At 38.1% G+C, this 26,281-nt stretch overlaps 1 protein-coding gene across 1 annotated transcript in view; it reads right to left on the reverse strand.

Moving 5' to 3' along the window:
• Positions 1 to 19,280, reverse strand: part of raver2 (ribonucleoprotein, PTB-binding 2) — a 65,774-nt gene extending 46,494 nt beyond the window's left edge. The window contains exons 1-2 of the mRNA XM_084426773.1: positions 18,929 to 19,280; positions 7,676 to 7,742 (exon numbers count right to left, since the gene is read on the reverse strand). Coding sequence (XP_084282899.1) covers positions 7,676 to 7,742; positions 18,929 to 19,180 — 319 coding nt within the window. The 5' untranslated portion in view covers positions 19,181 to 19,280. The remainder of the gene's footprint in view (positions 1 to 7,675; positions 7,743 to 18,928) is intronic.
• Positions 19,281 to 26,281: the final 7,001 nt, after the last annotated feature.

A 26,281-nucleotide genomic window follows, 5' to 3' on the forward strand; every position in this document is an offset into this window, starting at 1 on the left:
AACGATTGATTCTGTTCAGCATAATGTCGCCTACGTTAGCTAGAGCTACCCAAGTTTAGTCGAGCTTCGCTCATATTTTTTCAAGAAGGATATTTTCACACACAGTTCACATCCAAACAAGTCAGCACTAGCAGCTACTCACCTGTCCAGAAGAAACAATGCAACCTCGGCGTCCGATTTAAATTTTTTTAGTTCTTTAAGTTCTCTCCACCTTTCCATAGCCTTCCCGATAACTATTCGTGTCGTTGAATAAACACGATGGTATTCCCTCCAACAAATCCTCCTTCTCCTCCTCTTTGGGATTGACTCAGCCATGTCTTATGTCCACTGATAGACGCTGTTGATTCGCGTGCTGCCGTGCACGAGCGCAAAACCTCACAACACCCACCCCTGTCGGTGATTGGTTGGAACACTGTTTATTTTGGTTTTGAGTGTTTGGCTAAACCATTTGTTTTTGTGTGCAGATCTCAGAGCCTAGGCTGCCTACAGAGACACGCTTTTTTGACAGCCTGCTTATGGGGGGGGGCAGCTATCGGATCGTTAGAGAAGATTAGATGAATTTGAACATTTATTTTTGGGCCTGAAATCGCTGATACCACCTTTAATTGGTGTCTGTTTGCTAACTGGTGTGCTTCCCGAAAGGAAGACGCACAGAAATGTGCAGTCGGGTCAGTGCTTTCCTTCCTGCAGGACAGGTAGGAGGGTCGACTGTCCCCTTCCACCCTGAAAATGTATGTGGCCTCCAGAGTGTCACTTCACAATGCAGTGGATGATAAATCTTTAAGGAAGCACGACCTGATCATCAGGTTCCTCAGAGACACCATGAGGATGAATCCTCATATGCCACGCCTTATTCCCTCATGGGATCTCTCACATTATGTGGCCACTACATAAGGATGTCGTTATCTCGACAAAATTAACAACCACAACATATTATCACTTTCCCACAAGTTAATATGTCGTAGTCACAACAAAACTAAGAGAACAGAACATGTTCCCTCTATACTGTATATTATAATTGTGTTTATGAACGTTTTATAGCATTTACTTCTGCAAAACAAAAGGCTGATTTGATAGGAAGATGGAGCTGATGTAGGCAGTAGTTCTAAGTACTGCAAGTAGCCTGTGCAAATAGTTTGGACTATGTGCCAATATGTAGTTCATGTAGTGATATTTATATTCTATATAACAGAGCGTAGGTTCGGATGTTTTGTTACTGGCATTTATTCCTGCAAAATAAAAGGCTGATAACTTGCGCTTTCTGATTAAGAAGATTGAGTGAATGTAGGTAATAGTTCTGGTTCATGAAGGGCCCATCAAAGGGGTGGAGCCCAGGGGCCTCTGATAGTCTTAATGCAGCCCTGTTTAGTATATACGTCCTATAATTTAACCCAAAAACTTGAGTGATTCGTATGTTGATTTAACCAAAGAGTGTAAACACGCTGGCTCTGTGGCACTATCAAAACATTGCTCTCTTTGTTTGAGCCGCCCAAAGATGTCTAATATAACCGGAGAGAGCAATCATTTATCATCCAATCTCCTGCATGGCAGTTACTCAGCTGACGTATGCAACTCTTGAACAACGCAACCTGTTGTCATCTTTGCTTCATGCTATTTACAGCCCTTGAACACAACACACCTGCAGATCTTTGTAAGATGTGTATCATCATCTATATCAAGGGGGAAAAAAGTTACTAATTTATATCATTAGCATTCCACAGACTGAAAAATACCACTCTGAAGAAGAGCTGCTTCCCTTTCCAGAGAATCCAAACATTTATAAAGCTGGAGGGCCTGCAGCTGCTAAAGGAGAAAGCTGTCCACCAGCCTTGTTTGGCATTTAAAGGCATGAGTGGTTTTTAACCTCCCTAAAGAGGCTTCAGGAATAAAAGTACAGAGTGTGAAAGCAAATCTGAGCTGATTTTATTAAACTGAGCTTGTCAGGGTGATGTTATATGCCTTTGTGTTTTTGGGTAGGTTAATAACATGAGTCTGAGCATAAAGGACCTCCATATCAGGGTTATTATAGTGAACTAAAACTAAAACAAAACCATAAAAAAGATGTTTGAAATAAAATAAACATGAAATAACTTTTAAGATCTCTTTATTAACTTTTAGAGGCGACAAAATGGTAGTTGCGTGGACTGTCAATGGAGGGACAGAAAGCTCTTAGATTTCATTAAAATATCTTCAAAGATGAATGAAAGTCTTACGGGTTTGGATTGGAACGACATGAGGGTAAGTAAATGATAGCAATTTTCATTTTTGGGTAAACTAACCCTTTAATGATACTAAAATAACACTGCTCCATATTCTTCCCAAGACACACTTTACAGTTACTTCACTTTATTACTCATTGACGGTAGATTGAAAAGACCTTACAAAGATTTAGCCATGTCGGACGTGACATCTCTGAGATCAGTAACAATGCAGACTTGTGCTTCTAAGAACGGGCTGTTTGAAATGAGAGCTTCCCACTATTGTCACTATTTTTGTTTTGGAAGGCTGCTCTTCCCTGGCAGGCCTTAAAAGCATATGTTCAGATCATTTAGCCTAGGAACATTCATAATGCAGTACGATGCAACTATAACATGAGTAAGAAGGGGGAGGTGTGTAATTCCCTTACTGTAAGCCTCCAGCATTGGGAATATCAGAGCATATTTCAATTCCGGGCTGTACGCCAGATGAGACAAAAAAAAAAAAAATTCTGTAGGATTTCTTTTTTTCCTTCATCTTCCACATCATAAAAGCTGTCATTCGTTCTCACATCTCTGATTACTTTCGCTCCTTGCAGTCTTTATCAATATTTCCTCGCCTTTCCTCATTTCTTTTTTACCTGCTCTTCAACATAAACTAAACTCAAATAGAAAGAGCAGGTCACATGCTATGTGAATCACTCATTTTGAAATTGTTCAACTAGTTTCAGGCAAGTATTGAAGAGCAAAAGTAGCGTTCCAGCTCCTGTAGGCACGCTGGACTCTGATCCTTGACATCAGAGCCTCTGCTGGGATGCTGGCAGGAGGTGACAAGCCCCGAGCGGCTGGAGGATGAGATCATCATGGTGTTTCACCTTTATCCCTAGATACTGCTAATTAGAGCATGTGGGAATGTTTGCCATGCTGCCAGGGGTTTTAGGCACTGACGACATTTAGCAGGCCAGAATCCCGGTATTACATGAAGGTGCAGGTTGATAATCAGCCTTAGGTTTAGCACTGGACTGTGCAAAATACCCATGTGTGAAATATGCAGCTGTAATAACAGTAATCATGCAGCTGCGGTTCATTCCGAAAGTAGGCACACATGGATTGGCTATGATATGTTGATTGATATATATATATATATATATATATCAATCAACATATCTCAGCCAATAAAATATAAGTTCAATGTAAAAACATGTATGTACACAAAAAATCCATTGTATCAAATTATTAATTTCAATGTTAGTACATAGTAGTTAAATCCACTAAATATAAAGTGGGACCTTTTTTTATTTTATTTGTTTTATAATTACCGCAACCGGCCAATAGGTTTTTCTTGTTTTGCTGATAAGTGTTAGAAATGGACTTCTATATTGATAATGCTGGGACCAGGGTTGCTGCACACTTTTTAAATTTAAATGTAAGGCTTTTTAAGACCTGAAGAAATCAAAATGAATACCGTACATTAGGGGTGTGCAAAATTGACAAAAATATATCTCTATATTTTTAGAAAATAAAGTTTTGTTGATAATAATTAGATGATATTTTACTGATTGTGTTTTTGTGCTGGTGCCATGGCTGGTTTAGGCCTGTTGTTGACAGCAGACTCATGAAGATATTCATATTTTTCATATTCTATGCAGTGACAGAAATTAACATTTTTTATTAAGGGGCAATGCGACAAGTCACTGTTTTAATGAGTTGAGGGAGTCATTCATTCAACCGATTTGTTCAAACGGCTGATTCATTCGGAAAAGAAGCAAGTGATGGTCATTGAATCATTAAATTGATTAGTTCAAAATGCGGATTTTAGTCAAAAGATTTAATTCAAATGATTTTATCCATATTGATTCATTGGTAACACTTTACAATTAGTTAACTACATTAGTTAACATGAACTAACAATTTAAAATTCTTCTAAATCATTTATTAATCTTAGTTAATGTTAATTTCAACATACTAATACATAATTCAAATCAAAAGTTGTATCTGTTCATATTATTTAATGGACCTGAGCTAACAGGAACTAGGCAATAGTTTAATTTTTATTAACCAACATTAATCAATGATAATAAATACTGTAACAAATGCATTTTTTTTATATAGTTTTTAGTAAAACTAAATGAAATAAAACTTTGCAGCATATGTTGCTTACTATATTTAAATTGACATATAAATTGTTCATTAAAATAAAACAATTGAAACATTCCTATTGACCAATCAGACTGTAGTGTTAGGGGCTTGAACAATGTTCTTATCAACCAAAAATGTATCTCGAATTTCAAAGGAAGGGATGACCAATCACAGAAATACTTTTCCAGGACCAACAAAGAACGTTGATCCAGCAACACATCTTTCTTGGCTACATCACTTTGTGCAACTCAGAATAGATTTCACCTCTTATGAACCCCATTACACTGAAGCATTTGAGCTTTGATCATTCATGGTTTTTCATACTGATATGAAGATAAGCCAAATGATGCTAGAAAATTTTAACTCATCCTTCCACATTTAAAAAAATAATAATAATAAAAAAATAAGACATTAAAGCAGATTTTTCAACAACATTTCAAAGCAAGTTGCATGTAGCACTCTGCAAGATGCTGTTAGCTCTACAGATATCATATAGCAGTTCTAAATGTGAGAATGTAGAAAGGTTTTTGGCCAGGTTTGTGTCTACAATCCTGCACTGAATTTTGATAAAAGGTTTATTGTTCCCATCACAACAACATTCAGAGAAAATTGTTGCATTTAGAGGAGCATTTTTTTTTATAATTGCAGTAATTAAAAGATTTAAAAACGATTTTACATGTGTTATTTGACTTGCTTTTCGATTCAATCTATGCCCATTGCCCAAAGTAAAGGTACATTGTTCGCACCCCATGAACAGGACTAAACATATACTACAACCTTGTTTCCTGAACTGACACAGTAAAGGTTGTGCCAAATTTAGGCAGTCTGTAAAAGGTATGCGCACGTGCCGTTTGCTTACATTTTCAAGGTCTGGAGGAGTGTGAATGTATTTGCATTTTGGTTCAGTCCTGTTAACCAGTGTATCCTGTCAGTTGACCTAGTTTTCCTAGGGTCTTTACCATGATGGTAGTTGAACAAACTCAGGGTTACAGGATTAGTTAACAAAATCGAAGTAATTCAATCAGGCTTTGTTTGTACCATTATGCTGTAGACGCTGTACCATGAGTTGAAATAGCAAAAGAAACTGGGCAAGTGACTTTATTGCATCAGATATGTGTCACTTTGCTCACTGCTGATTGGTTCAATTTCGGTTCGGAACATAACCTGCCCCAGAGAAGGTTAGCCGTGGAGTATAAATTATTATGGCGATGAACACCACTAAGAGCCGAGCCACTTTCATGGTGCCTAAAGCCCAGGGTTGGCTTAAAGGGGTCATATGATGCGATTTCATTTCATGTAGTTGTCTGTGCATGTACAAGATCTGCAGAGTTACAAAGCTCAAAGTGTCAAACCTAAAGAGATATTCTTTATAAAAGTTAAGGCTCAGCCACGCATTCCTAAAACGCTTCGTTCAAACACGCCCCCACAAATCTACGTCAGTGTGTGGGGGAAGAGTTTCATAACACCGCCCAAATGTATACGCAAAGAAAGAAGGCATAACTTTTTTTCTCGCTGTATTATTGTTGCCGCCGGCACCACCATGTCGTGGAGACGCTGTGTTTTTCGTTGCGAAAGCCAAACTACTTTGATTGGCCTTCCAAAAAAGGACACAATTAGAAAACAGTGCTTAAGCTTTATTTACAACTGTTCCAGAACAGTACAACTAAAAGTTTCGACTGTGTGCTACGCATTTTTTCGGAGGACTGTTTCCAGAACCTGTGAGAGTACAAGTCCGGTGTTGTGCACAAAGGCTGATTTTAAAAAGAGGGCAATTCCATCTTTGCATGTACATTCTGGCGCTTCTGACTCGAAGACACCAAGTAAGCATGTTTTCATATTTTGAGAATTTGCTACTGACTATTCAAACACGGGTTTTGAGCAGTATAGAGTAGCGCTTGCTTTTCGTTTCTACGATCACAAATGCAGACATAGTTTTATGTTTAGCTACATAGTGTTCTCACACCCGTAGCGTGATGTGTAAAAAGACAGTAAGTCATTATAATCAGTAATTATGTCCCCAATGAAATAAAACCTTACCAATCTGCTACGTTCTGCTACAGTTGCGCTGGCAAAGTTGATCGATCAGCTTGGTCATCTGCATTTTCCGGTTCAGATTCGGGCTCGAAATTGATAAGGTAGTTCCGACATTATCGCTCTGAGAGCTGATGTTCCATATGGTAAGGGGTGTGACATTTTGGGCCAATCACAATGCACTGGATCGCTAGCCAATCAGAGCACACCGTGCTTTTCAGAACGATCTTTAAAAATCGACGCGTTTCAGCAAGGCCGGGCATAGAGGAGCAACAATAATGTACAGCATGTGTAAAATAATTACTTTTTTTAAAAGCTAAAACCATGTAAACACATTGCATTAAACCAAATACACAAAAGAATGTTCTTTTTAGAACCATCATATGACCCCTTTAAACTAACCCAGCTTCATGGTATAGGCCCCTAAGTCTGTGTCTGTTTGATTCATTACGCCTGTCGTCCAATTAATTAGCTTATAAGTTCCCTCATTTGTTCTAGTATTTATACTCCCTGTGTTCTTGCAGTCCTTGTCCTGTCTCGTCAATGTTGAGGTGTTGTGAATCAGTTTTCCTGAGTATTTCTGAATTAAAGACTGTTTCCTGGATTATTCCTGTCGTGCGCTTTGTTCAGGACAACTACCCGTGACACTTCAAACCTATGAACTATCAGTACCAGATCCAAGTGAACAAGCCTTTCCTCTTTTTAAGCTGTTTCCTCTAATTACTTAAACTGAAACAATGAAATACACGTTATGCTTTACTGCAAAACATTTTTATCAATCATCCTTTATCTTTTTACCATATGTTAGACTTAAAATGATTTTTCTGCATGGATGAAAATTACAAGCTTGGTTTGTTTTGGAAGTAACCCTGAGCTTTCCAATTGTCTGAAATGCAGTTGAAATAGCAGCTGTCTGATTTGTGATGTATTAGATCAAGTTAAAATATTACATTTTATTCATTTATATTATTATGAAGGTCAAATTATATGTGAAATCAGTTGATTCAATATTTAATATGGAGCAGAATTAGAATGTACAAACTCAAATAACCTCAAAGCTTCACTTTACTTCAAAGAAACAGGCAACATTTTTGCAGTTAGAGAGCTGAGACTCTCCATCAAGACAATTCTCTGTAAGTGCTCATTCACCGCCACAGGAAATTAACATCTCAGGTGCGCTAAGTAGGCAAATGTGTGGTGTTTTTTTTTTTTTTTGGAGAGAGAGAGAGAGGTCTGGATTCTGATGGCTGAGATGGAAAAGAACCATTAGAAATATGAGAGCAGAAGGATGACTGAAGGAGGTCAATTACCTGTTCCTTTGTTCCGGTCCACAAAACAGTATTTGAGTTCGTACTCTCTCAGAATTTCATGGACCTCCTGGGGGGAATGAAAAAGAGACAAAAAGTGAGAAAATTCATTCCACACTGTGTTTAAATTATGTATAAATAAAGAGTGAGAGAATAAAACTGTTTGTTTTTCATTATATAAAATAAATTATATTATACAGCAGTTAGATCCTCAAATTTAAATTGGCTGAGCGCTGCTCCTCTTTCTTTTACTGGTGAGTAAATGGAAAACCCGGAGTGGAGCAAGAGCTAAAATTGTGAATAAGCTAATACTAAACTAATAAATTGTGGCAGGGATAGACCGTTATTACACTCTATATTTATACACTATACAATGCACATTTTAAAAAACACTATCACGTCACCAAAATACACTACATAGTACACTGATCCACTACAATGATCTGTCTGTAGCAAGGAATCATTCTGAAAAGTAAAAAGTTGGAACACTATTGCAGTCGAAATTTAAACAAAATATGCCTAAATAATATATAGCCTCATATAGGGATTTGAAAAGATGCATAACTGGTTTAACAAGGTGTTAACTTTATAGGGCAATCATTTCTCTTGCATGCATATACATATCGTATAGGGCTGATGATTTCATTTGTGTGAGGATTCAAGAGGAAAGAATGTTGGCACATTGTGTGAGTAATGTCGCATTTGGCCTCCAGCCATCATTTAAAGAGAATCTGAGACATAAAATATCTCTTTCAGAAGGGTTTCTTCATTTTCTGAAATCAAATAAAGGTCATAAAAGTTTTGTTTTTTTCTGGTGAAACGCATAAGAAAAAATATCATCAGAGAAATATCATTAAAAACTCAGAGATTCAGTAATAATAAATCCAGTGAGTGATCATCCGTATATATAGGGCACCATTCAAACAAATGTTCTTTTTATCATTATGAAAATCGATACAATTAAGGTGTGGCCATGAAAATAGGGTTCCCAACTGCAGCCACACAAAGAAACAGTGTCCGCTGTTATCCATCAGATAAACACACACAAACGCTGTCTCATAAATCTCTTCCTCTTCCCTTTTATGCACACAGCAGGCCCTGCTGTCACATCTCGAACGTGTAAAGAGAGATAAACCAGAGGTGCCCACCCTGGCTTTGTGTTTTCTCTAGTAGGTCATAAGGAACATCCAGAAGGACACACTTGAATTATGACAAAGGGATTTCTGGATTCGGCAGGGGACATGGCATACAGAAACAGTGTGGGGCCGTTAATGTGTGCTACGCTGAGTTACTGTTCACTGCGACGTGTAATTTCATGTAAACCTGCCGGTCTATCGAACTTTCACAATGATTTTACTGAGGAGCTAAAATTGTGAATTTCATGTTGATCTTAAGTTAAGTGATCTTAGCCCTTAAGATTCCTAAAAAGTGTGTCATTAGACCAGTTTCCTGATTCTGTCTAGCAACTTGTGAATATAATAGTTAAAGTGTTAGTTCAGCCAAAAATGTTAATTCTGTCATTGATTACACACCCTCATGTCGTTCCAAACCCATAAGACCTTCATTCATCTTTGGAGCACAAATGAATGAAACAATATATTTACTACCTTTCTGAGCCTTGAGAGTGGTAATAACGTTGCAGTCTATAGGGGAGTCAGAAAGTCCAAAAATATCTCCATTTGTGTTCCGAAGATGAACGAAGGTCTAACGGGTATGGAACGACATGAGAGTAAGAAATTAATGACAGAAATTTCATTTTTGGGTGAACTATCCCTTTAAGAAAGAACTGTCCATCTCCATGATGGATCAATTCAAAACTCTGATCAGTGATTGATAATCTCCTTTTAAACTATTCAAAATATTGCAAATTGTTAGAATTTAATAAACATAAACAATAATTAAATAATAATAATAGTTTCTGCTAGCCCTACTTTGATGACATTTCAGCAGAAAATAAAACACTTTAAGACACTTATAAAGCTCAAAATATACTTAGGCTAGTTTTTTTTCATGTGTGCTAATGAATATGTACAGTGCGCACAACGTACATTTAGTCATTAGCATAGCGCACGCATACTGTACGCACATTTTTATATCAGTGTGTACTCTGTAAGCTCAGCTCACAAATGTGCCTTGAATTATTTTTTTGCGGGCCCACAAGGTGACAAAACTGTCCCGAGCTATTGTTTCACATTCTAGAAAGAAACGGAAAAGTCAGAACTGCAACAACTACAAACTACTGGAGACCCCAACAACATTAGACATTAAACATTAGATTTTCCACAGTGAGCAAAGAATACCTGTTAGGTGTGTGGACACAAGCTCGATTTTAATCAGTAATTATGTGGTTTCTTAAATCTAAAATCTTTTAGTCTGTGCAGTTTTCTATTGATGCGTGAACAAAACTTCTGTAAACATATGTAGGGCGCCTGCCATCCAATAATCGTAAAAAGCTTTGTTACTTTTAATATGAAGCAAAGTCTTAACTTTAAAATTCTGTCGTTTTTATTATGAATTTAAAAAAATAAAACGTTGCTTTAATAGGGAGTGACAGATCACTGTAGTCGCCTCAATTCAAGCGGCAGCACGGATCAAGTGCATATGAACCGATCATATCAGCTCCTCTTTACTACTAGCTATAGCACAAAATAAACATGGCTAAACACCAGAAGGTGTGTTGAAAGATACATTAAAACTTACTAAAATTAATCCTGTCTCATGTATTCACTCAATGAATGTTTCAACTGGGGAAAGATGTCAATAAAACAGCATAATTTTGTTTGCGGTCCAGAATTTTCATTTCGGTGCATCCCTACTTTTTATGATGTTCAAGACTAATGATTTTTAGAAGGCAGCTGTCTGATTCTGAAATGGTGAACGGGAACATGGTTTGTGTAACATATTATTAGCTGTTTGATCATGTAGTTAGACCAAAGGCTTATCATATCAATTACCGTTGAGTGTCCGATGTTGTAAAGAGTGATAGCCTATATTAAACGCATTACCATTCTGACACATCGCCTTGTAGAGATGACCCTTATGTATAATTCTCTCTTCCTCTTCTTCTTCCAAATCAGTTTCTGGTTCAGACATATACGGCTGAATTAAACCTATATTTCCACTTGCCACTGTGTAGCGTTTACTACAGTTGACTGAATGGATCAGGTAGTCCGAGCTGGTGTGGGACTAATTTGCATATTCATGGTTCTGCGTATACTAAAGGAAGCAAGGGTGTAGTTACATTCAAGCTGTTTTAAGGCATGAAGAAATTATTTTTACAGGAATATTTTTTTTAAATATGTCCTTTTGATTATCAAAGATGAGTATTAAGAGATAAAATTATAGACAGCACAGGCAGACTTCAAGAGACAAACACAACTCTAGTTTAAAAAAGTACAAAGACATTTTTATCTGTCATTACTTCTGGAGAGGAACAGCACAGAGTCAGACACTGGACAAGGATGACATTTTTAGTGTTCATGTGTCAACCGCATGGTATCAAATGGAGCATGCTTTCAAAAGCAAGGCCTATGCGTTTGGATGTCCACATACACTATATTTGTCTCAGAACTGAAGTATACTTTGGACTTAAGAGGTTTTGTGTGAACTATGACTATTTTAAAATGGTATTTTTTTTTATAGTAAACAGACACTCAACCACTCAAGCAAGCACTCTGAGCTTCCATTTAACATATTTGATGTGCTCTATGAATTTCGAGTACTCTAATTTAAAAAATCCTCAATTTCAATTTACCCGTGTTGAGTAACCGGCAAAATACCGGAAGTGGTGCATCCCATGGACGAGAATCCATGAACCGCATTATTAGACAGTTTTCTAAGGCTGCACATTGTATTAAAACCATTTAAAAAACACATGCTACAGCATAGATAATGATATTGAGAATTCACAAAGACTATGATTCAATTAAATGAATGCTGGTTTAATATATATGCACTTTAATTATTTACATGCGCCTCAGAGCAGCTCCGTTTACAGTAAATGCTGCTCCACATGAACTGTTATCATTTACATGCGTGGAGCTCGTCTCAAACTTCATCTCTGTATATGCTGTGCGCTTGGGTTGCTTATAACATTAATTTGGGAACGCAATGTCTGCCATTTCATTAGATTTGTAAAGTAAATAATTTATAAACTTACGCCAACACAAGAGAATACATCACTATGTTACTAAAAATATACAAACAGATAATCATAATTTAAATTGTGGAATACACCTGTTGGGTGCTTTCATCGATTACCCTTAAGGTAACCGTTGCTTTCAGCCAAAAGCAGATATCAGGTGGTACCCAAACTTGTTTCGAACCTTAACCACAACACTCTCCAGTTGGTGGGTCGGCAGTGGTGGCCAAATTACTGCCCATCTGCTCCTGGCTTCCAGCTGTCTTCCTCTCTCTTACTCCATATGCATCATGAAGCTCGTTCAGCCTCCTCTTCCATCCTACAAGTAGCGTTCTTTTTGCTTTTCTCGTCCATGCCTAAAGCTGACAACAGCTGCCATGCTGATTTGGCAGGAAAGCCTCTGCATCCTACTTCCACAGGGAACAGCCATGCCTGCCATCCTTTGTCTTTGCACTCCATCCTCTCACGAGCCTCCCCACAGCCCTCGTCCCATGGCAAGGTCAGCTCGATTACAATGATTTTACGGTGTTTGGCTGAGCACAAGACGATGTCTGGGCGAAGAGCTGTGTTGACCACTTCTGGAAACTGCAGCCTCCTTCTGACGTTGACTCTCATTACCAAAGAGCTTGTGGCTTGCAGCAGATTGGATTTTGCTGATGCCCTGGCTGCGAAGGGTCTGGCTCCCTCCTTGATGTAGGTGATACTTTTTCTCTCATCTGTGCGACCATGGCTTCTTCTTGCACTTCTCTCACTCAAGTGTGTCAGCCAGGGACAGGAGCACCTTGTCGTGGCGCCACTTATATCGACCTTGGGTTAAAGATGTTTTGCATCCTGACAATATGTGTGTCAGTGTCCCCTTTTGACCACAGAGCTTGCAGTACGGGTCGTCCCTAAACCCCCTTGTGTTCAAGTGAGACAGTGAAGGAAGGGTGTCGTAGACGGAGCGCAGAAGGAAAGAGATGCGGTAGGGCTCCAGTCTCCACAACTCTGCCCATGTGATCTTACGCTTGGGCAGATTCCATTTTGTCCACGCTCCCTGGGATGCTTGTTCCACTGCTCTGGACAAACGACTCTGTTCCTCTTGAGCTCGGATTTCTGACTGGACCATGCCTCGCTTAATCTTTGTGCTTGCATTCCCGAACTGTTGGAAGTGTGTCGACCCCAGACCTTGGCGGCCTATGCAGGGATTGCCAATGACGCCATGCCACTTCAGTGAGCTTTCTGCCTGTTCACTGGCTGAGCTGACTGCCCATTTACGGCCTGATCTTGTAATGATGCCTGCTTGCTTTACCTGGACGTCTTTAGAATCTCTCAGACTTAGCGCAACTAACTCTGCATTTTGCCACATTGAACTCCTCCACAACAGATGACAGAGGGAGCTGCAGCTGTCCTGAACAGATGTAGAGGCCCACCAAAGACCATCTCCGCAGGTGCTTGTTGGTTTTCCTCTCGATGCCTTCTACAACTGTTATGGGGAACTCATAGACTGTGAGGAGCCAAATAAGCCTGGGCAGAAGGCCGTACTGGTACAGCCAGGTTTTAAATTTTCCGGGGAGTCCGGACCTGTCAATCTTCTTCAACTATTCTTCGGTTTGCTTCACAGCGTCTGCAACATTGCCACCATCTTTCAGTGATGCATTGAACCACTTTCCCAAGCACTTTATGGGGCTGTTCTCAATAGATGGAATGACCTCGCCTTGAACTTGGAGTCCAAATGTACTCGTGACTCTGCCCTTCCTGATCACCAGCCTTCTGGACTTCCAAGTGGCTACATTATCCAGGGTTTCCATTACCCATCTTGCTTGGACATGCGTCACAGTTGTTATTGTTAACTCGTCCATGAAACCCTGCAGAATCGGCTGAATGATGCCTGACTCCAAGACGGGGCCACAGGTTATGCCTTCCGCTACTGTTATTAGAAGGTTCATGCCCATGATAAAGAGGATTGGGGAGATGGTGCATCCCGTTGGGATTGCACCATCAAAATAAGAGTTTAAACCCTTGCTCTAAGTTTGCATGTTTTGATGTCCATGTTCTTGTTCAAGAAATTACAGTGGCTGTAGCATTTCTATCATAAAGTAGTTGCCAAATATTAAAGATTAAGTAAACATTTGAATTGAAAATGTTGTTTGGACAATATTAAACAAGGATTTGATCTGCAGTAAAGTGTAACAACAACAGGCTGCCCTCTACCAGCATTTGCTATAATACATAATGTACATAAGATGATTGTTTATATATTGTATTTTAACAGCTTTGTTCTATAAAACCATATGTTTAGGCCTACTTGTTTTTGATACTTTATTTTAACCAAATATGATTGCCTCATTGTTATATATGTTTTGTTTTGTTTTTTAGTCATTTTAAAGGCTTAGGTCTATTACTACCACAAAAAATATCTGATTACTCGATTAATCGTCAAAATAATCAACCGATTACTCAATTATCTAAATAATCGTTAGTGACAGCTCTACAATCGTGTCTCTTCAGAAGACTGGGTTAAACCAATTGATTCCTATATTACATTTACAAAGTTTTGACCTTGTTGAATCCTCAGAGTGTTATTTACATGACAGAACTCTCAGGTTTCATTAAAAAATATTGTCATTTGAAGATTAATGAATGTTCTAAGGATTTGGAAAGACATGAGGGTGAGTAAATGATGACAGAATGTTCATTTTGGGGTGAACTAACCCTTTAATTATACTTTCATGTTTTTTTTGTTTTTTTTATCTTTCAGGAGGTTGACAAGCCCAGCCCCAGATCACTACATTTCACTGTATAGACAATAACAGCTTGGATATTCTTCAAAACTTCTCCTTTTGTGTTCCACAGAAGAAAGAAAGTAACATGATTGTGAGTAAATGAGAAGAGAACTAGACTAATACTAGTAGTAATACGAGAATTTGAATTTACTTGAATACTACTCATATCTGTTAATATATTCATCGCCTTCGATATGTCTGAAAACCAATTGAAATTGAGTAGACAGCACAGACTACAAATTCAAATTCAAATTCTGTAAAGTAGTACTTTGGTAAATGGAAGAACATTTAGTCTAATTCACTTTCTTAGTCATTTCAAAGAGCAATGCATTCCCTCCCCTCCCTCTCCCTCTAGACAGAGTCAACAAGACACTTTCCACACAATGAAGTCTGCCTCAGTTATGGCTTTCTCTTAACACATGCATTGTAATGGCCCATAAATGGCCAGAAAGCCTGAGTAAGCATCCGGATACCATTAGAAATGGATCACAATGTCAGGACCAGCATCAGCCTGCTATGATTCAACTAAACATCTGGGACGGTTGAAAGCTAACAGAACGAATGGAGGTTACTGCCCTTGATTAATGTCCCTGCGCATGTTCACCAATGAAGCACAGTTCATGCTGAAAGACGGTCTGCATTAACAAGAGGATTTAAAACTAAAAGAGGGAAGTTAAAACTAAAAGAGAGAGGAATTTATCAGTGAGAGTTTAAATATCCTCACTTCTGTATAATTTTTGTACTGAACGAGAAGACATGGCCACGATGAGATGGGTATTTTTTTTGATGGGTATGTTGTAGGTCTGTGACATTGATGAAAGCTGCTAACCACTATTTCACAACACACACTTTTAAATATGGTAGTTTTTCATTTTCAATCTGCAATGTGCAGAACAAATTTGTTATTGTCACTCAATGAGATAATCTTTCACTAAACTTCACCCCCTTGGTTACTGTTGCTAGGTAGGACAAGCTTTTATACTAGCCCGGCTCCAGGCAATGTCAAACATGGATGGAAAACTAAAAGGATTGTGTGCAATACCTCAGGAATTAATTATGAAAAACATCTAGTTTCCATGTACAGTACATTTAGTCATAAATGTCATGCAGCATTTAACATTTCCACAACATACTCATTATGGTAGAATTAACAGCAGAATTAACAACTGTCAAACTGGATTTAATTGTCTGAGATTTTCATTGTTTCACTTTCATAGAATTTTAGATGAGTTTAACAACTTTCACTGTATTTTAGTCTGTTTGGTCAGGCTGCGGTCTCCTAAACAGAGTACGCATGATGAAATTTAAAGGTTTTTGCACACAGGAAAGCCAGATAGTGGGGTGAGACATGAAAACTCTTATCAGATGCAGAGCTTGCTTTGTCTTATGGTGATCCGATTCAACAGCCAAGGTGATGAGAGGTCAGGACAGAACAGAGAGAAATTTAAACCAGTCAAAAACTAATCTTCAGAGGGAAGGGGAGAGGATACAATTTATTCTAGCGAGCAACACTAGGTAAACAGTAGGAATGCTTCGATCAGGATTTTTTGCAGCCGATACTAAATATCGATTTTTGTCATCACATACCGATCCCGATCACTCAAGCTTTAAATGAGTGATATGTAAGCTCTCTTTTGACTGTCACTGTTAACCGCCTACACACTGAAGGCATTTTTAATGATTTCATGTGATTTCAAGTGGCATACTTGGCTTATAACTCTACAAAAAACAAGATATCATCAAGTACATGTCTTTTCCATGTTTGGAGGTTCTTATGTAACAACACTGCTGAATCTGATCCCTTAGCAATTCTAAACATATAAGACTACATATTTCATCAATTTTTGGCAGATTTGAAATCTATTTGTATTTAGGGGTAGGTGTTAAAGACCTACTGGTTTCAAGGGTTACATTCAAAAACTGACAGAAGACAGCTTGGGGACAGTAAATTATTATTTAAATTATTATTCATTTGTTTCACATATAACTCAGGGTTATAGTTAACTAAAACATTTTTTTTTTTTATCTGAATTAAAATAAATGTTAACTGAAAAAAGTTCTCATTTTCATTTAGTTTAACTTGATGCACTAAATTAATTAAAACTGAAAAAATGACTAAAAATATAGACCTATTTTTTTTAAGTAAAAAAAGACAAAAATACTAAAAATGACTAAAACTTTGACATTAAAAGGAAAATATAAAAAATAATTCACAATATTAATAAATAGTCTCTTGATATAAAATACCACTGTAATAAATAAATAATGTAATAGTTTGTCAAAAAACATATTCAAAAGGTGACTCAAAAACTTTTACATACTGTATATGCATATATATATATAATTTCAATGTTTTCATTTTATTTTTTTGTTTTTTTTTTGTTAACTGTTGTGTGAACATTGACGTTAATTGTTGTGAGAACATGCACCTCCATCCTCCAGTGCTGAACATCTGCTACTGACAAACCAACAACAAACCTGTGGAAGAGTGGACAGAGCTCAATCGTGGGGAGGGGGTGAGATCACCCAAAATATGAAGCACATCAGATGTCACCTGACAAAGAGCCAATCAACATGATTTCTGACATTTATACTGCCCCAACCTGTGACCAGCTCCTAAATTATTCAGTATAAGGAGCGGAGTGATTGTGTATGTATGAATGAGGGACACAGACAGAAAGAGAGAGGGAGCTGCTTTGCCTGACATGTGTTCTTAGTGATAAGCCGCTACTCTGTGACCCGATCACAGCGGTGGTGTGCACCTGACACTTTTCTCCAAACTGTTACTCACTGTCGTGCTGTCTAAGGTTATAGGTGCTTGTAATACACAATGCAGTATGTGCTATGTGAAATAATATACAATAGTATATCAAAACAATTAATCATAGGGTGAATTCAGGATGATTGGGACACTTTTTGCCATTGAGATGACTTGGAAAAAGTGTCCCAATCAACCTGAATTCACCTATTAAAAAAAACCCAGCTTTTCGCATGAGATATTCATCATGACAACCTAATACGAAACTGCATGTGTTGAGCACTGTTGAAGAGCAGACGTACAGTGCGGCGGCATCTGTTCAGGAGATACTAACAATTGGATATTAACTGCATTCATCTCCTCCTGAAGCTGGGGAAATATTACACCTCCCTCAAGGAGCCAGGTATCCGACATGTTTACTGACATTAATAATGGGAAACTCTGTAGGAAATGCCATCGGCAGCAGCTACCTCAGCTCCTTGAATATGAAAATCTCCCACTCAGAGTTCAGCTCACCGCTGTGCTGTTCTCCCTGCCTGAACGCCCTCAGCCGGATCTCAGTCAGTCTGTCTGTCTCCATGAGCAAACATGCCTCAAGACAACGTCTAACCACAACCAGGCAAATTAATAAAAGCTGCTGCATGCTTCCTTCATTAAGTAAACAAGTCATATGTAAATATCATAACCGTTTTAAAAGGAACGACATCAGTATATCAGCAAATCAATAGGAATAATTTGACAAAACATAAAAGAAAAACCATTATGGCTCATTCAAATGAAATTCGTTACTGTAGTGAGTGTTAACATAGGGAATTTATTTCGAAAGAAGTCCAGTACCTAGGCTATATTAACAGTTACACGGAATTATGTTAATGTTAATGTTAATGAGTGTTTTAGTCGTATTTGGTATGTTGTAGGGGTAGGCTACATAAGACAAAAAGATTGATTTAAAACTGAACCAGAAAGGACGGTGAGCAGCTCGTTTTCAGCGGAACTCGGCGGCTATACAGACGGAGCGCGCGGCGCGTTCATCAAAAGGTGCCGTCGGGCTGTTATTTTACTGCATATTTTACGCTTTTGTGTTTTCGTTTCACTTCAGTGGTGATTCACAATACACATTTTGTTATTTTAATGCAAATAACGTTTTGGGTTGCGCGCAAACAGTTATACTACAGCTCTTCCGATGATAAACGTAAAAGTTTCAGCACTTTTCTATTCATTCCTCTTTCAAGGTCACTTAAACGGAACTCTTTGCGTTTACTCAGCCGTTAATTTGATGCCCAATATCCGTATTTCAAACTAACATTTGTTTCATTTAACTTTCTAGGAACTTATTTGTGTTTGCAATTTTATTTATTTTGGCTGAAAAATATACATCATTCATACGTGCTGTGCTAAAGCTGTCTGTTTATATACGTTAGATAGATGTAAGTTAACGTAACCACGTGAAATAATAAAAGCTGTTACATGTATCTTGACAAACATACTTAATACTAAAAGAGCCCTTGGAAATGTGTTTCTTTTTCTCATGAACTAGTGAGCAGTGGAACTTTCACTTGTCAGGCTGATGTAGCCTATGTAAATCTCTTTACCTGGTTAGTTGTATCCTGTGGCAGGTTCTTAATAAGGATCTTCCTCCTGTTGCTCAGCTCTCTGCGAGTTTTCTCCAGCCGTTTCTCGATCTCCTCGGGATCAAGTTCCGGTAGATCTCTGAGGATGGTGATCCCCTCGGATGCTGCGTCCTCTTCCTGTCGGCTCGCGGGGCTGTCGGACTCCGGGTGAGGTGAGTTTTCCCGCTGTATCCCGTGCACGCTCGGCGGCTGGATGGATGAAGCTGCCGCCATTTTGAAGCGCTCGGTGGAAAGTGAGTCGGAGAGAGCGGATAGGTGGGCGTCTGTGCTTTGAGTCAAACCACTCTAGATAGAAAGTAAGTGAGGATGAGCCCCGACACAGTACAGCTGGCGACCTCCACCGATGGAAAACTAAACACATTCTGACTGTCAGTTTCTTTTTTTCCCTTATAACCAGGACAGAATTTAAAACAAATAAATAAATAAACGATTATTCTGAAAAGAACAATGTCATACGATAGCAAGTAAAAAAAAATAAAAATAAAACAGTAACACGTCTATGATAATGATGTAATCAAATAATATAGTTCTAGTGTGCAGATATACATAGTGTTATTAACAAATATTAAAAACATTATCAATATTTAAATAAACCTAGTATTTTATGCGAATCATTTTTAAAGCACATGCAGTTAAATCACTATGAAATCAAAACTGACAATTCTTTTTTATGGAATGCAATATTTATTATAAATTATTTATCCGTGTAAATCATTATTTAAAAAGATTATGTGCCCCCTTCCCCTCCTACTTGCAAGGACATCCCTTATCTGATGAGTTCTTTTTCGTCATGAGGGCGGGACAACCTGTCAATCATATGAGATCACATTAGAAAATGACAATGATTTAAGGATCCAATCAGTTCCCCATGGACAAAATCAATTTTCTCGTTAGAGAAGCTGCTTCATTTGGATAGGCTATAGCCTACATCACAATACGAAAAGCCTATTGCAACTTCTGTTTCATGCCAACTTTAAAGGTAGGAGATTTTTTTTTTACTGGTTGAAACTCTTCACATCCTGATAGCATCAATAGTAGTGATCTAAATCTTAAAAAAATTATATATATTTCTGTGGAAGTCTCAGGAACCAAAAATGTTTGTCCAATCATAGCATTCTGTCCGAACGCAATGATACGATGTCCTGCCTGCCTTTCAACATAGCCTACAGTAGCCTATGTATTTCCATACCATGAGCACCCTGCTTGTGCAGACATTACACATCATTAGCGCGTTCCGTAAGGCCATGAGGCCGACCGATTGATTGGTTTTGACGATTAATCTGCACAGATAACCGATTGCTGTAACAATCGTTATAGGCAAAAATTCATACCGATAGTTTTTTCAGGTTCCGTCAGTTGGTGGAGCGGCTGAGAAGGGTCCGCTGTCATTAAACAGTAAGAGAGCAGCCTCTAGAGGCGAAATAAAAACTATCACTGACGCCTCGTGGAGTTTGTTTTGACACGCGAGGCTGCGCGAACACTTCAGAAATGGATTTAAAACATAGACAACAAAATGGTATGTAAACAGTAGGCCTACAATACATACATGTTTCATATCATTATAAAGTAATTAATTTGTTGACTTGATGCTGCATTAGTAGAGAAAGAACAGCAGTATGTTTTCCGTCGAGGCTGAGAGGATGCTAACATTAGTACCTCAAGCGGTTAAAACAATGTGACAAAAGTCTGGCCCAAATGTTTAATGTCATATTACCATCTATTTACATTAGTTTGTCTATTTTTTCGTTTTTTTGTTGCATATAAAGCTAGTGACATGAGAAACGTTCTTTTTTCATTGTGTAATACATATTTTCATTAGGCAGAATTATCAAGTGCTCTAAAATAGAATCAAATAAAGTGTGAGTATACATTACATACAATATGTATCTAAAATCAGTGCTATGGCCTTTTTGTAGATATTTATAAATGGCCATCTTTAAGCATGACTCTGTGAATTTATATGAAATGGTAACACTTTACAATAAGAGCCCATTTGTAGCACTAACTAAGGTTAATAAAAGTATGAGCTTATTCTGCGTTCACGGCACGTCGTAACCGTAATTACGAGATGACAACCCGTAACGTTCTACCCTGAGCTGTGCATGTCTTCAGACTCGGATTTTTTTATTTCTATGTCGAAATATTGCTAGCCTTTCCGAAATACCTTTAGGTGAGGTCACAGTGAAATTTCAGAAATATTTCACAGGCAAAAAATGTGTCCATCGTCTGTAGTCTGTATAAAAGTACAATAACGTTTACTGTTGTTCTGTACATTTTTGTAGGGGAAATCGAGTTAATTCAACTGGAATTTATGCGATTGGCATTTTTGTGTAAGTGCTAAGGATTTCCCCACACAGATATCACAACGGGTTCAAGTCACAAAAATGTGTTGCGTTGACCAACAGAAAGCTGTTTGGTTAGACAATTACTTTTGTGTGAGCTGTGCTTCATACATCGATACACAATTGAAAATAGACAATTGACTTGTCTAAAAAATTGTGACTATATCTTCCCAGCAAGCAATTTTGGGATTGCCATCCAAACACAGCCCTGACGTCTACAGTACAGTACACTATACACAGACGTCTAACTATAGCCCAAGAATAGACGCACAGGCTACGCATAAACATAAGAAATGGAACCAAACACCTTGTAATCACTGTTGACTTTGCTTATATGATGGAGTATTATACATATCGCAAGTTATTTTGGTAAAAAAAAAAAAAAGTCACCAAATTCAAGGTTATTTTGGCTAGAAGTGGGTTACTCATAGCCAGACTATATCGGGTCTATTGTTAAAAGTATAGCGGAGGATTTTCTTTTTCCGGGTGGATCATCAAGACTATTGGTCCTCCTAAGTTTCAATCATTCTGGTGATATGTTTACGTAAGGCCGTCGTACGTGCTCGTGCACACGATTCACACGATGGCGTGCGCTCAAAACACAGGTTGGGCTTCCCACTGATGCCTCGTGAAGTTTCTACTTCTGCTATTTGGAGAAATCCATTTAAAATCACTGCTAGTAAAAGTTAATGTAAGCTATGATTAGCTCGTGCATGCTCTCTCGTGCACACGTTTAATAGGCATTCCCTCTTGGGAGCATGTGCATTTTTTCAAAAAGTGGAGAGGGCGGTTCTTTTCTAAAATTCGGGAAAATCCTCCGCTATACCTTTTAACCTAGTCCTAGACGGTGAAATGAAGGCTATTGCTTGCTGGGTTAAAGCTAAGCTCACACTAAGTCACTCAAATCAAGAATCTTTCTGTCGGCCAGCGTGGCGAATCCATGTGAAAAACATGAACATGAATAACATCTGCGTGGGGAACTTTTTTGCCCATACGTGAGACTCCTGATTGTGTGGGTTCATATTGAAACAACTGGATTTCGCCAAACAATGTGTGACCACACTTTTATTGGTATTCAGTATAACAATAGTCTAGCTTATTTTGGCAGAAAATTTCATTGGCATTTCTAGAGTGCCGTTCAATTTTTCACTTGTGTTTGGATCACTTCACTGTTGTCATGTTTCCAAAATTCTGTCCAATAGTGGCGATTATTGACAAGTGACTATCATTACTGAATCATTCACTCAACCAATTTTGTTCAAAAATACAGAATAACTCAGGAATGAACCACCACTGCTGTGTTGCTCAGAGATGTGTTTTCATTTGGAACTATTTTTCATTGATGGAGCAAACACTGTAACTGCCAATAATATTTCTAAAAATGTAAGTTAGTCAGTATACTTATTGGGTTACACTTTGTTTTACGGTGTCATTGTTACAGTGTAATTATATATTTAGGTACTGCGTAATATTAATTAAGAGCATGTACTTACTATAGAGTTAGGGTATAGGATTAGGGTTTGGCTGAGGGTTAGTTGCATGTAATTATGCATAATTAACTGTTACTATTGTAAGTACATGTAACATGTCAAGGACACTGTAAAATAAAGTGTTACCACTTATTGTTTATTGAACTGTTGGATGAAAGAATAAATAAATAAACTGGACAAGATGACATTTATAGCTCAAAAATCATTTAGCGTGTATGCGTGGAGAGCTTATATGGCAAAAACATCTGAAGGCATGCCTGCAGAAAATCATGCATGCCTGACAGATCTTTTGACTCATTACACTGGGTCTGGTGTGGAATGAATGACTTATGCCATTTCTTGTGGGTGTGCTAAATGCCATCTCCTGGCAGACTCCATCACAGGAGTCCTTATAATGTCCCTGAATGAACGCTTTCAGTTTCAGCAGCTACACATCCCACATCAACAATATTTACAGACCCGTGCGGTTGACTCTTTAAGAATGAGGATAGGCTAGCACATTGCTCTGATCCTGGATGTTTTTTTGTTTGTTTTTTTTTCAACACGAGAGCTATTCAAATGACAATTTAAACCGTTTTATTTAGCGTGAAATTACCTGTGCAATTTAGGACGTTGCGGTTTAAAGCACACGGAAATATAGCCTACAGCCCATTTCGAAATAAACCGCCACTGCAATGCTTGATAAATACAATTGTAAGTTCGTATTGCAGTGCGCGGATTAATGATTCCATCACTGCACACGGGTGATTTTCCACCATCACTAAGGCTGGGAAGTTTCAGAAAGACCCTAACATATGCGAGTTCAACTGAATTACCTGAGCATGAATTGAAGCAGTGATTCAGCTCGTCTCTGAGTGGGAGTGAAAGAGAAGACCAGAATATTTCAATGGCTCAGAAAAGTAGTGCGTGGGCGCTCGAGCGAGTGTTGGAGCGGGCAGATCGCGCATCTGGGACGCGCGTGTGTTTATGAAAAGGGGTGATGGGAACCTTCAACTCCTCACCGCGAGCTGTGTTTAATGCGTGTAGTGTGCGTGGGCGGCGGTATCCGAGTCGTGAGTGTGAGTGTGTGTGTGTGTGTGTGTGTGTTTGGTCTCAAGCATCGCGAATCCACGGGCGATTGTTTTATTTTATGCGCGACTGTCTGATTTCACAATACATTTTGAGTTTCACTGTAAAGTGAGAGAACAATAAGTAATTAAAGTGAACAGTTTGCACATCTCACAGGATAGATTAGCTACGTTTGCCTCGCGGTAATGACAGAATGAGCAGGGGCGGATCTAGAAAAATATTTATGGGGTGGCGAGAGGGGGGCAGGAATTTTTGAGGGGTGGCAACATATGGCAGACGTATACTGAATTTAATCACAGTTAAATTGGCCATAACTTGTAATTCATTGCTGCCAATAGGTATGGGTATCGTTAAGGTTTTAACGGTAGGCCTATTACTACTCTTACCGATACTCAGTGGCGCAACCACCCAGTGTCAGAGGGGTATGCAGCAAAAATGAATTGCTCCCCCCACCCAAAAAAACAACAACAACAACAACAACAACAACAGAAATAAATAACTGTGCCTTGTAATGTGATAGTTAACAGACAGTAAAAAATTGTAATTTCATAATATCTGTGAACTATACTTCACAGTGATGAATTCCCTGTTGAGTGTACCTCTGTCCCCCCCGTAAGAAAATTTTGTGCTTTTTAATGTTGAATTCATCAATCTGGTGCACTTTGAGAGTTCAAAATTAAAAGCTCCAACCCATATTCAGTGTGCAAATTAAACAAAGAAAAATTCAAACCTTTTTTTAGTAACAGTAACAGTCTAGATTACACTACTAGCCTACATAATAATAGTTATAATATTAATCCCATGATAGTAATCGCCATATATTGCAAAACAAATGCACTGAAAAATAAAGGAAACTTTCATAATTAGTTTTGTACTAATTTCTATACTTCACATTAAAGATGTGATTGGGCAAGCCCAGTGTCAATCAATAAAAGAACCAATGGGCCGCTGATCTACGTGTTTAATTAATAATGTCAAAAAAACCTAACGCTGACTTTTTTTTTGGCCAATGCATAACAACGGCACAAACCCAGCGTCGCCAATTAAGCAAAACAAAACAAAACGAATGGGCCACAGATGTACGAGTTTTATGGGCCTTTTAAAAAAAAAACGTCTATTAGATGTATCGGCCCAAAAAGCACGCGACCCACCGGGAATCTAGCCTACATGCGTGGACGTCACACTTTAAATCCTACCTGTTGCCTTTGACCACCCACTTATTTAGAACACAATTAATATTGCTTTATATTTTGAAATGTAAAATAAATATATATAGCAAAAGAAAAAGCAATGCTTTAACAAAACAAATAAAACATGCATGTTATGCAGAAGGGTGCAGGGTTTTCTGTTTTATATTCAGAAGACATAGGACACCAAAAACAAAGTACAAACATATGGTCAAACAAAAAAAGTATACAATTAAACAAATATACAAATTATATACCCAGTGCTTTAATTTCAGTAATGTCTACTGACATATGGGCTAAAAAGACATCTAATAAAGTCAGATTTAAAATAGCACTGCATTCATAGATAGATTAAAGTTATAAAAGCCAAAATTATTCATTCAAGAGCTGCGACTGATTTTCTCTTTGCCTTTTGTTGTTTGATTCACATTAATGGAGCAATCGTCCGCAGGTTTATTAGACTGCTGCCTCTTTAAGACCAAATGCAGATCTAATCATTATTACGCATCATATTTTCTCCCAACTATTAACGCCCATTTAAGACATAAACTGTATTTAAGTGAATAAACTGTTTAAGTGAATCTCCAAGACAGCCATTTTGACATATTTGATCGTTTAGATGTGCACACGAAGCCCAAAATATACGTTACTTCTCGTTGCGCTGTGTTTTGGAGCGCGCGCCGCATTTGGAACAGCGTCTATTGCGTCAATTTTGGTACTTTTAATAGCCTTTTATTATCAAACGCGTCCCGCAGTTTGGCAACAGTATAGACTACATTTTACAACAATCACCGATCATGCAAATTGTGATGTTATGTTTGGGTTTTAGGGAGATGACAGCGCACCGCTGTGAAGGGAAGGAAGTTGCGCTAGACAGAATGCAGCTATACCACAAATATATTATTTTTTATAATCATTGGAAGCCAAAATCTAAATCTAAAATAAAATTTGTTTAATATCACAGAAAGTGTAACCATTTAAATGTTTAGTTCTGTCCTCAATAACAAATATAAAATCAGACAGATCATGCACACACCAGTTAGGCTATGTTTAGACTAATCCTATTGTATTTGTTATTTCCCCAGTTGTAACCTGGTTTCATTGCTGTGATATCTGAGAGGAACTGAAATTAATAGGACTGCTTAGCTAATCAAATGATCGATCTCCTAACTGACACGGTGTGTTGTAACGTAACGGCGACCATCAGTAAACACAAACAATATTTTA

The sequence above is a fragment of the Rutilus rutilus genome (genome assembly GCF_951802725.1).
Source record: "Rutilus rutilus genome assembly, chromosome: 12".
In the NCBI taxonomy this organism is placed as follows: domain Eukaryota; kingdom Metazoa; phylum Chordata; class Actinopteri; order Cypriniformes; family Leuciscidae; genus Rutilus; species Rutilus rutilus.